Below are 13,314 nucleotides of genomic sequence, written 5' to 3'. Positions count from 1 at the left end.
AAGAACTATGGCCATAGTTTTACGTAGTGTGAACATAGCCTAAGTTTGTGAAAGTATCATAAATGCGAACTTAATTATCATTATTGATGCATTGCAATTCCTCCCTCTATGAAGTGAAGGATGACCCTACCATTTAAGAAAAACTGAAAGTATAGAACATGGAACTCCAAACTGCGGCCCTCCAGCTGTTCCTAAACCACAACTCCCATTATGCCTGGACAGCTGAAGCTTTGGATTTGGCTGTCCAGGCATGATGGGAATTGTAGTTTTGCAACAGCTGGAGGGCCGCAGTTTGGAGACCCATGGTATAGAAGTTGTAAAGTTCCTATCGATATTAAAAAAAACCCTCTTAGCTAATACATTTTGGGCAAATCTCGAAGTCAAAACAAGCTCCATACAGTCTTTATAACATACAGACTTCGTACTGGCTAGAAGAGATGAGCGAATACGATTCGATCAAGATGGTATTCGATCGAATATTGCGGTATTCGAAAGATTCTAATTAAATCAGTGTAGTGTAGCAAATAAGCGGGAAACATTCAAAAGCCCTCCCATCACAGTTGGCGTTTCTTTTAAATCCAATAACCATGCAGAAAGGCCGTGAGGGACCCTGGGAGTATGCACTCAGCACGAAAACGGCGTCTACCCTTGGCTCCCGCCTCTCGACTGCAGATGAGCTTTCAACCTAGCCAGGGAAAGATCTTAGAGCAGAGAGAGAGAGGTTTTGGGTCCAGATGGGACTCTATTATGTATTGGGTGTATTTCACCCGTTAAGTGGCTCATGCACATACGATTTTTGGTGTTCTACTGATCCAGATAGATATCTATGGGAGTGTCTTAGCACATTTATTTGATTCATGTTTTTCATTTTTTTGCTTTTATTGGGCAATCTTAAGTAGGTATATTGGTTATGGTAGGATTATGTTTAAATTTTCACTTACTTATTATACGTCGTTTAATATGCATAAATTGAGGTGGTACACTTTCATTCATTTAACAAAAATAATTTTTTATTTTTATTTTTTATTATTATTTTTTTCATTTTTTTATTTATTTAATCATTTATATTTTTTCTTATTAACAAAAGTTGGTATAATAATATAAAAATAGAAATGAAAATAAAAATAAAAATAAAAATAAGAATAAAAATAAAAATAAAAATAAAAGTTGAGTTTTTTGGTATTACACGGTTTACTGTTCACATGATCGGATGTTGAATTGATCATGTGACCTTCTCTTATAATTATGCAATTGGTTATAATCATACTGGCATCTAGTTATTATCATGATTTTAACACTTAAATCATTTGTGTCTAAGAGTTACTGCTATATTTATGGATTGGTTTAATTATGTGATACGGTGTGGGTCCTTTTTTTCAGCGGCAGTGTCTTACCATGTGATCGGGCCAGCGGCCATGATCCATCATGTGATTGGGCGGATCTTGTGGGTCGGACATGGTGCGTTCCAGCGGCCATGTTGTTTAATGTTCACATGATCTTGTATGCGCCGGCCAGTAGACATTTTTTCATCACATGACCGCATTGATTTTAATCATATGATTGATATCATCTGTTGAGCCCTGTTGTAGCGGGACTGCATTGTAATCATGTTTAGGATCATATACGTGTATTTTAGTTAGACATGTGTGGGCTACGCCGGGGTCCGGACTGAGTTTCGTTGGGGCACTATGCACACGGGCTTCTGTGCGTGTCACTTGATGATGTGCGTTCCAGCAGCCATATTCTTGTGAGCACATGATCATTAGCATGGCATTTCCGCTTCCTTTAGCGTGTTTTTGCGCGCAGTTAGACGGCCTTCGGGGCTCACAGCAGGTATCCATTAATTTATTTCTATACATGTATAAATACCTGACACAACAATGTATTCCTATGCTAACTCCTGATGAAGTTATGGGGACATAACAGAACGCGTGGGATATAGGTGTTTGTATACCAGGGTGGACTAATTATACATATTGATTGTTGACTGTTTAATATTTGGGTTAACATATATTGTATTTATAAATTTTTTTCATTTCATTATATACATATAATTTTTCTTGCTTTATACTATGGCTTAATTTTTAATAACATTATATGGTTTTCCTTGATTATGTTTGGGTTATTAGGTTCATTAGTCCTTCCAATATTGTGTGACCTGGTAGTACTTTTGTAGCCCAGAATATTGTGAGGGCACATACAGTTTCTGTATGGCGCTTGTATTTTGCTGCCATTCTTTTAATTGGTTTTAACTGTTTCTTTGTTGTGTGAATTTTGTACAAATAAAGTATTTTTCTTTTGCTATCTCTATTTCTGGGTGTGCGACTTTACATAGCTGTGTCGCTGCTTTCTTCTTTGGTTCATACCCTCATTGGATGGCTGAACCACATGACCTCGAATCTTAAATACTTGGCTCCCGCCTCTCGGCCGCAGATGAGCTTTCAACCTAGCCAGGGAAAGATCTTAGAGCAGGGAGAGAGAGGTTTTGGTTTTGGTTAGGCAGGCTTACTACAGAACCCAAAAATCCTTTTCAGGGCTAAGATCTAGCGAAAAAGATAATCTCTAAATCCAAAGCACTTCTCATTGCTAAGAAATAGATGATATAACAGCAGCAGCATCAGCAGGTGTATTCATTCCAGTATCCGTTGTACAAGTGACCTATAGTGTCCCTGGTTTAGCCCACTAAGGGCACGTTATACATACTGTTCCAATAGCCCACTAAGGGCACCTGATATATACTGTTCCTGTAGCCCACTAAGGGCACCTGATATATACTGTTCCAGTAGCCCAGTAAAAGGCACATGATACATATTGTTCCAGTAGCCTACTAAGGGCACCTGATATATACTGTTCCCGTAGCCCACCAAGGGCACCTGATATATACTGTTCCAGTAGCCCAGTAAAAGGCACATGATACATATTGTTCCAGTAGCCCACTAAGGGCACCTGATATATACTGTTCCCGTAGCCCACTAAGGGCACCTGATATATACTGTTCCAGTAGCCCAGAAAAAAGGCACGTCAATAATACTGTTCCAGTAATGTTCGTACAGCATGACGCGTCATATGCGAATAACATGGAGCTCTACGGACGCACATTGGAATCATGTATGTAACGCGCAAGAAATACGTAAACGTTTTCCAAGCATTCGCAAATATTTTTCCATTGCAACTGCGGAGATGGGCATTATACTGTCATTACGGAGGTGTTGGCATCGTTAAGGAAGGTTTCATGGGGGACCGCCAAGTGCCACAAATAGTCACGAATCTCGGTGACTATTCGATTCGAATTCGAAAGTCGAATATTTCACTACTTGCTCATCTCTACTGGCCAGGTGACTGATATAGTGTGTCTTCTCAATTTTTTTTTTTTTTTTCAGAAGATGGCCGGACCATAGTACAAATAAAACACTTTTACCTTGTGTCACCCTTTATTTCCTCATACATTGCCAGCAATTCTCAGTAAGTTATCATAGTGTACAGAAGGAACAGTGACAAATGTGACTCTGACACATTTCTATAGTGTATAATAAGTAATAGTTTATCAAAATCACTAGCTTCTATTTCACCTTTATTGTACCTGCGCCCACAGACTTCAATACAGAAAACACATTTATATATCATTATTATAGGACAATAAGGACGTTTCAAATAATTGATATGTTCCACTATATAACATGATCTACGCTTGAGTAAGAAAAGGCAGCATGGGAATCCAAGAAACGGGGCGAGAAAACCAATTGTTCTGATTATTTGTTGTAATATTTGTAGCCAGGTTCGGAATGTGATTGAACTGGGAACCTGATTGTATTTCTTTTTTCTTTTTTTCCAGATACAGTAAAGGTTATCCTCCCAATTCTCCGTACATAGGCAGCTCACCAACCTTTTGTCATTTGTTGCCAGAAAAAGTCCCATTTTGCTGTTTAAGGTTAGATAAGGTAAGAAAATATAATAAATAAATAAATTACAATTTAACTATAACACTGTCTGCATGTGTGGTTGGTATTGGTGGGGAGGGGATAAATAAAATTGCTAAATAATTGCTATAGCATCCTACTAAACAAAAGGGAGGAGCTTACTGAAAACTGGGCTGGCTTTGGTAAAAAGGGGGCATGACTTCAGTGTGTAAAAAATGCGCCTACTACATGGTCCCTACTCTAGCATTTTCACACTAGCAATGGCCATTGCTAGTGTGAAAATTCTAGAGTAGGGACCATGTCTCAAGGATGCCTTAACGTGGCGACATGGTACACTCTAATCAAATAGTTTGCTAAGATCCTCACTTTTTAATATCTACAGAGCAGGTGTTTACCGTGTGTACGCTGGGAGGAGTATATACGGTGAGCCCCTGTACCTGTCGGTTGCTGTTGCGCCTTCTGTTTTTTTTGTATATACATATATCTGTCCTAGGATGATGATGATGATGATGATGATGATGATGATGATAATAATAATAATAATATAGACTAGATGGGTGGGTGGGTGTTTTTGCTGACAATCTTCAGTGTTTCTAAACAAGGGATGTGTTTCTGATAACGATGCATTTGCATGGCAATCATTCCAGCTCTAGCTGATCGAACTCATTTGCTGCCTACTTTTGGGCTGTGTAAAAGGTCCCTAAGCCAGCCTAAAGTTGGTGCAAACTTAGACTAAACAGTCTAAAGATGTACAAAATTTTTAGATAGCCTAAGCCACTCTTAAAAATCTAGCAACTTGCTACAGTATGTCAATTCTGCAGGTAGACAGTGGAATCTGCCTGAGCATAAAATAGAGCCTATAAAACGGGTGGAACTTCAAGTGGAATCTGCTTGAAGTTCTCCACTCGGAATCCATAGTGTGCACATACCCTAAGGCTATGTTCAGACTACGTAAAACCACGGCCGTTGTTGCCGATGGCAGCAACGGCTGTAGTTTTTGTGCAGTGGAACACAGCCTATTAAGCAATGGCATCCTGGCCGAAGCGTACACACATCGTATGCACTCCGGCCGGGATCTGTGCAGCCCCGCAAATAAGTTCAGTGAATTCCGGCTGCAGAAAGACCTGTCAGTTCACAAAGTGAAGCGAGTGGCTGTGTGCTGTGTGCTGTGGTAAGCTCTGATGTGGGCGCACGCTGATGCGCCCGCATCAGAGCTCTGTGGCCGGAAAGATCATCTGGCCAGTACTTAAGTACTTAAGATAATCTGGACAGAGATCGGCCGTTCCGTGACCCGGCCGGGGTCACGGAACAGCCGATCTCATACGTAGTGTGAACATAGCCTAAAACTGTTTAGGAATTATTTCCGTCAGTTTGTCCGATATGAAAAAATTTCTGGAAACAAATTTTCCTAACAGGTCAGTTATAGTCTATGCGGCCTGGCCTAAGAAAAAAAAAACAGGATCTTGAGTTGATCTATCTGTTAGGCTAGTTAAAAAGTAAAAAACATTTAAAAAAAATGTACAATGACCATTTTACATTTAAAAACATTACTCAAAAAGATAGTGGACAGATAACCTAACAATGTTATGCTACGTTTACACGAAGCGATCTGCGAATTTTTAGCGAACGACCAACGCCGATTTGAGAACATGTTGAAAAATTGAAATGAACGATTTCTCGCTTGTCGCTTGATCGTTCGCTGTGTTTACACGAGCCACTTATCACTCAAATGTGATCATTATTTAGACAGTCTAGCGTCCCTCATACACCTATGCTAGTGATGGTGGGATCGGCCTACTTTAGTATATGGTGTACGGGCACCAATAATGTAAGAAATATATGGTTGCTTAAAAACACACTTGGGAATATATATTTATACATTTCATTTTTTTCTAACACTTTCTAGCATTGAAATAGTTAATACATTGTGTTTCTTTTACCTCGTTTTTTTTTTTTTTTTTTTCTCTTCTACAATGCTTCCGCAGCACATTGATGGCAAACCGCTATAAATAGTCATTATTTTCACATTGGTCAATTTATCTTTTTTTTCTATTTTCCATCACCTTTATGGACTCCATTCTCTACGCATACCCCACTAGCAGCTACGCCGACAAAAACATGTCTTTCTTACTATGTTGATACTTTATGTTTATTGATTTTCAAAGTAAAGTCTTCCATGGTGATAAACACTAAGCCAAAGATGAAATGTACTTCATACTGTGTATTAAACGAGACGCCATACTTGACTTCATTCACTTCTGCCTTAGGGTTGTCAACATAACTATTATGAAGATGCTAAAGCCTATGGTTTTAAAAATAAAGTCATCATTGTGGCAGCCGAGACAGCAGGCAATGGGCTATACAATTTCATTGTTCCACTCAGAGCTTATTACAGACCAAAGAAGGAGCTTAATCCAATCATATTACTGCTGGATAATCCGTAAGTGCTGAGAACTGATTATATATTAGATATTAAGTCTGAATTTCCAGAAGTTGTAAAGGTCTGCTAATAAAAACTCCTTTCCTTCATGTAAATGTTAATCTCCATATCTTTTAATGAGACACCATCTAATAGCTTTGCATGAATAATTGAAATCTGATGAGGTACCTTGGGTTTTAACCGCTTAAGAGTTGCATAAAAGTTGGAATAACCCTCCAAAAATGTCACTTTTTATTGTTGATTATAAATGTATGCTTCAAGTAAATCTAGTGGACATATAGTTCCCGGTGGCCATCCTTTCAAGTGACTTTTTAGGCTGAGCTACCCAGCGTACACGAGGAGCATCACTATATGTGGCCATTATTTATCTTGTATAGGCTATTTTCCCACAATGTAAAATTGAGGGCAAATAGTGGGCAATATTAATGATCATGAATCTGTGTGTAAGTGGTGCTATATGGTGTATGCCACCTCTTACACAGGACAATGAGCAGTGAGGTTGGATATGGCTGCACTAAAAGAGAAAGCAAACCTGCAGACTGGCTGCAGATGACAAACTCCTGCATGATGATTGGCAGAGAAAAAGCCTCCAAAAATGCAGGAAGAGGAAGATGCCATTGTCTCGAGTATCGTGAGATCCTCGTCCAAGTAACGAGTACCATCGAGCATGCTCGCTCATCACTAATCATGATCATTAATACCGACTGTTGCTTTGCCCCTATTTTTACATTGTGGACACATAGCATGTGGTGTATTTCAACATCTTTCTTCTCTGCAAGCTGTCTTTTATCTATCTTCCTCTCTCTGCTGTATGTGTGTGTGTTTCCAGGCCCTCCTCCCCCCACCCCATCGACTTGCAATCTAATTACAAGTCATAACCAGTAAACAAAAGCTATTATTTCTAATTAAATAATCAGTGGATAACAGTTGATCAGAAAGAGATGCACAGGGGTGGGGGAGGGGTAGGGGCGGCTAGATAGAAGATAATGAATGTCAATGTTGGCGATCGACACTTCTTTGCCAAAACAAAAGGCTGATTGAATCGTGTTGCGGAGCCCACTCGAACGATCCAATGATTGTTCAAGCAGCTCACTAAATTCCTACTGTTGACTGCATATAATCCTTTTACACGGGGCAAAAATTGATTGAAAAAGTGATCGCCTTATGCCCCTTTGGTATCTCAGCGCCCAGTCTCTACTGCACTCCACTTTCTAGTGCTGGGGTTGGCTGAGACATTGCCAGGGAAAAAAGGCACAGTAGAGATTGGGTGCCAGGATAGCGAAGGATGTGGGGGAGCATGGAAGATAAGTACAGTATATATATATATATATATATATATATATATATATATATATATGAATTTTTAAGTTATTCTTTTTTAAAGCTTTTACTGGACAACCCCTTTAAATTGCCCAACAAAAAATTCAGCTGTAGGAAAAGTATTTACTGGTTAGTTGGATGGTTGCTAGTCTTTTTAAATGGGCTGATTCTCGGGAACGTTGCTGGGAACTCTCGTTTGTGCAATAATCAGCCCCTCATAACAATGAAATTTTTAGTACATGACAGAGCCATGTCAAAAGTTTTTATTGGCTGGAATCTGAGTGTTCAGACTGCAACCATCAGGAGAATTAGCCAGTTCTGTGTCATGTGACCGAGACAGCAGTGTAATGTAAATCATTGGGGCCATTCCAACCACATAGACAAAGAGCATGGAGAGAGACATGCAGAAGCACGGTTTTCTCTCTGCTCGTTCTCCTGATTGGTCGTGGTGTGAACACTCACAACCTTACCAATAAAGTTCATGATATGTCTCTATAATATATAATAATATGTATATATTTTTTGTTGATGAAGGATCAAGTACGCAAACTTAGGCCCCGACCACACCATGTCTTCCTCTGGCTGTTTGATTTTTGGGCGGCCATCGATATTCCCAATAACAGCCGTTATTTCAAAACAGTGCCCTTATTTGTGGAGTAACAGCTGTTGTTGTGACATAACAACCCTGATTTGGGCGTGAAATGGTGGCCATCCCCCCCAAAAAAAAAAAAAAAAAAAAAACGTCCGTCAAGTGGCCAGATAAAGATGTTGTATGGTCGTGGCCTACGAATAGTATAAGGAATCATGTGGTACAGCTGAGGCAAGAATCATTTTTTCACCTTCCAATTTAACTGGACACCTGAAGTGTTAAGAATTTTAAAAGTGCTAAGAGTGAGGCATGACATTTACTAAAGATGTAACAAGTTCCTGTACTAGTGGTCCCATAGACTGATGGAGAACATAATGTTTTAAAAAAAAAAAGATGAAAAACTGAAATAAACCTTAACTGCACATACAGGAAACCTGCCGTAACATAACTCGTTGCAGATGGGAAATGAGGAGTGTTTTGCAATTGTTCATATTGGCGTAAATATTGAAAACAAAAATGATATTTTAGCTCCTTTTTAGCTTCCTATTTTCCGCTGCTATTGTGTAAAAGGAAGAAATGTAAATGATTGTAATCAGGAGACCCAATAAACAGCCCACACAAATTTGCATTTTAGAATGTGTCTGTAAGAGACGTATTCATTCCAACTCAAAAGCATTTTTCCTGGGGTACCTTAATGGCCTTTATGAAATGCAGCCATTTGTGTAATAGCTATGCAAAGAATTGCCTTAACTATAGTGTCAGCCGCAGAAAATGACACACGGCAGGCTCAATGTTGGAGCATTTTTTTGTTTTCTTTCCATTTTTTATGTGTTTTCAGAAATTATAGTATAAAAATGAAGTTAGAGAGAATGTGTCTATTGCGCACATTACAGTCTCCTTTCCTGTTAACTCTATTTTGCTTAAATTAAAAACTGTTGTATCATCCGGCTATTAGTTTAGCTGGTTAAAAGTAAATTTGCATTTACATCTACATTTTTATTTAACAACTCCTCCCTGCTCCGGCTTGCTTCGGGGCTCCCGGTGTCTTCACGTCCCGCTCAGCCAATCAGTGCGCTGCGGCAGGGCAGCACACTGATTGGCTGAGCAGGATGTTGCGGGGACCCCCGAAGCAAGCCGAAGGGGGGACCAGGTGAAGTTTTGGCTCCGGCGGCACAGGGTTAACCGGGCGGGCTGCTGTCAAACTCGCAGCGGGATGTACATCCTGCTGCAAGTTTGTCTGCCCATAGGGCGCACAGAGCATAGATCGGCAGTGGATCTCGCTGTGAATTCGCAGCGAGAAATCCGCTGCAAATCCGTTACGTGTGAATGCACCCTAAGGCTATGTTCACACTACGTAAAATAACGGCCGTTGTTCGCGCTGCAAAACTACGGCTGTTGTTTTGAGGTTCCCTATAATGACTGCAATGCAATGTAACTACGGCCATTGAATTCCCACTACATATCAGATAACGGCCGTTGTTTATATAGCCCCGTGAAAAATGAACATGTCAATTATTTCCGGCCGGTAATACTGCAACAGCAGTCATGGATTTCAATGCGGCCGCGAACGTAAAACTTATATCTGCCGAATTAAACTTGATTTTGATGTAAAAAAAATTCTGAGTGGTTTCTCGGGCTGGGCGTAGTATTTAAAGTAAATCACCTGTTTCATCCCGTTTATAATCATGCTAGGAATCAAAATTAAACAAATAACGGCTGTTATTTTACGCAGTGTGAACATAGCCTAAAGGGGAAACCTTTGGCAGATATTCTGTCAGATAATCTTTTTTTGTAAGTAAACCCTTAGCTACTGATTTCAATTGTCTCACAGAATCATGCTCAAGCCTAGGCTCAAGCATAGGCATGCTCATGTCTATCCTGTTTTTGTACCTTTGGATGGAAAAAAAAATCCTTTTTTTCACCTGAAGTTGGTGGGCTGCGGACATGTGCTATAGATCGATAGATAATAAAGAGAGAGACATTAAACAACAGGGTCTCCTTTCCCCAATACTGCTCAGGAGGCTGTCACTGTTCTGTTGTTTCCCTGCCCCTTTGCCAAGTCCTCACTGATTGGTGTGATGTCAGTTGTGGGCAGGGTTATAGAGGTATTACAGCTTGCCTGGCAACAGACAGAGATGATGTGACTTTGGTTTCAGAAGGAAGGGGGAGTGGAGTACCCCTTTATAGCTTACCTAATGAAAGATAGATAGGAGATAGATAGATAGGAGATAGATAGATAGATAGGAGATAGATAGATAGATAGATAGATAGATAGGAGATAGATAGATAGATAGATAGATAGATAGATAGATAGATAGATAGATAGATAGATGATTCATTAATTACAAAACTAGATAAACCATTAACAAACTCTAGGAGATCATTTTACGGACTTGCTGATATTTTTTGCAGTTGGTTCTCGTAGACTGGAAATTATGGTGACATTGCTTTTTCAGATTCAGACTTATTGGAGCTTAAATCTGGATTAGTTTACTGCAGCTCTCATGGGGTAGATGAAAACTCAGATGGGTAATTAGGATTCTCTAGTAGGTGAACATATGTGCGTGGAGCAATGGATAACACATTAAGTTGCTGACTCTTGCATTGTGGCATTATGTAAATGTCACATCGAATCGAACAAAGCCGTTTTGACGTTAAATGTTCATGAATATTCATCTAAACGTTTTACACAACTGACCAGTCTATTCCATACATTTATTTTTTTCTTCTTCTATACAATATATGCTTTTATTATATTTTTTACTCACCTTATTCAACATACATCAACGCCAGTTATATCTTTCAATAAATGTACAAAGTTTCTTTCTTTTAATAAGGATATGATCTGATCTACTCCACAATGCTGTACAGAGGTTATTATTTTGGTCCCTGGCCTAGTTGGGGCTTACAGCCGAAACTGACTGGAATTGGCAATTTTGGCACTTTTTGCATAAATCATGAAGCATGCTAATTCAGGATTACAAAAAGTTGAGTTGACAAGGACGAATCTAAACAGAAGTTATTTCCGTTTACATCCGTTTGCAAATTATCAATCTTCATCCGTTTCTTCACTAAGCCTGCGCAGAAGAAGTGGAAAACCAAAGGGAAAAAAAAAATAAAAAATTAACAGATATGCAAACTGTTGCTGACTGAAGGAAACTGATGTACAAAAGTTTATTTTTTTAAGCCTAAATGCTAATAGACCATTAAAAAAAAAAGAACATTTTGCAATCAGTTTGCATCATCTGCTCATCAGTTAATGCTTATCCGTTCACTTAAGATGTGGACCTTAACCCTCTCCCGCTGCACCACTGTTAATTAACGTCGCTGCAGCCTATGCCCGTTGCTGAAGCGGCGTTAATTAACGCTTTAGGATGACCCAGGCGTAAAAGCTGCGCCTGTGTCATTCCCGGCGGGTCCCGGCTATCAGTGATAGCCGGGAACCCATCGCAACTCTCAGCACCGGAGCCGCGCTTCAGTGCTGAAAGTTAACCCTATAGAGGAAGAATTCTCTCTCCGGTGTCCATCTGGGCTCTGTGAACTGAAGGCAGAGCCCCGATGGTCAGGTTTCGGGTTTCCTGGCTAGAGAAGCCGGTGGGGTAGGGAGGGAAGGCTGGGAGCGCAGGGCACGCGCTCGTGAGCTCTGCCCCCTCCCCTCTCTCCCCTGCCACTGTTACAAGATAGTAACAGCGGCAGGGGACAGAGGAGAGGGGGCAGACATAGGGACATCAGCTTATGGGATCATAATTTATGATCCCATAAGCTGATGTGCAATAACAACCTGGGCATTATGGCATCAATGACCCCCGGTCATAAAAGGGTTAATTGTGGAAATGATCAGAAGAAACTTGTAAAAATATTACTTTACTGAAAGAGTAGTAGATGCTTGGAACAAATTTCCAGCAGAATTGGAAGGTAAATCTACAATAAGTGAATGTAAACCGGCCTAGGAAAAACATATATAGATCCTAAGATAATAAGAAAGTACTAAATGGGCAGACTAGATGGACCCAGGGGTGGGTATTGGCTGGTTGCCGACAATCATCTTTGTTTCTGTGTTATAGCACTGGCTTCCTCATAAAGGAAATAGAGGCATTGTATGCCCCCTCAGGGTCCTAAGGAGAGGTGAAGTCATACCCCCTGCACCCCTCATAGTGCGGCCAAAGATTTTTTGTCGCCCCACAGAGATTGTTCTGCATCACAGATTACGTAAGTGAATGGGTTAATTTTGTAACAGACAAGTAAGTGTACACAGCCTGAACCCGTCATAGGAAATTTATCTGAGATGGATTTCTTGCAAATGTTGGGTCATAGTTGAGGGTAACTGTAGGCCACAACATGACCCCATTCACTTACATCAGCTGTGGTGCAGCACAAGCTCTGGAGTGTGGCGCGGCTATCTTCGGCAATATGACCCGTGTCATACTCACCATGAAGCCTAATGGAGTTAGTAGAAGAAAGGCAATTGCAGAGTTGCGAACATTTGTTATAAAATAATTCCAAAGTCAGTGGTAAATTTTTGCATTTAATGGATGTGAGGATCACATGAAGCAATAAGCCAGTTTTCTGCTCAGAACCTAATTCCTTTGTCGGTGCGCAGCCCGGTCTGATATCTGTTAATGAACAATGACACAATCAGTTGATTAAACAAAACCAATTAAATGAGTGCGGAAGGAACAGAAGCCGACTAAATTACATTGTGAGGCTGTGGCAGATGTGATAGTCTGAAGTCATCCGTATTTACACTACGGCAAGAGTCACTGAGAGATTTCTCTACAGAGAGGAAAGACAAAGAAATGTGAGGTTATGTATGATACAAAAAGTTAAGTGAGGCCTGAAGAATATTGGGGACATTTATCATTACTGTGCCCCTGGCGTACGCCAGAGAAAGGTGCAGATTCGCCTTTTCTTCCTGGCATGCACCTGCCATAGTCCCTGCTCACACGGCTGTCCGATTTCACAAAGAGCCATGCGCCTCTTAGTAAATTTGGCTGTGGGAAAGGGGGTGGAGCCTAATTTAGGACCGGTGTATGAGTACGTTGGTCTTG

At 40.3% G+C, this 13,314-nt stretch overlaps 1 protein-coding gene across 5 annotated transcripts in view; it reads left to right on the top strand.

Moving 5' to 3' along the window:
• KCNT2 (potassium sodium-activated channel subfamily T member 2) overlaps nt 1-13,314 on the top strand; it is a 389,104-nt gene that overhangs the window by 281,761 nt on the left and 94,029 nt on the right. For all 5 annotated transcript variants that reach the window (XM_069968986.1, XM_069968985.1, XM_069968983.1 and 2 more), the window contains exons 18-19: nt 3,833-3,938; nt 6,185-6,357. In XM_069968986.1, the coding sequence (XP_069825087.1) occupies nt 3,833-3,938; nt 6,185-6,357 (279 nt within the window). The remainder of the gene's footprint in view (nt 1-3,832; nt 3,939-6,184; nt 6,358-13,314) is intronic.

This window comes from Dendropsophus ebraccatus, chromosome 4, assembly GCF_027789765.1.
Source record: "Dendropsophus ebraccatus isolate aDenEbr1 chromosome 4, aDenEbr1.pat, whole genome shotgun sequence".
NCBI classification, from domain to species: domain Eukaryota; kingdom Metazoa; phylum Chordata; class Amphibia; order Anura; family Hylidae; genus Dendropsophus; species Dendropsophus ebraccatus.
This window is presented reverse-complemented; position numbering and strand designations above follow the sequence as displayed.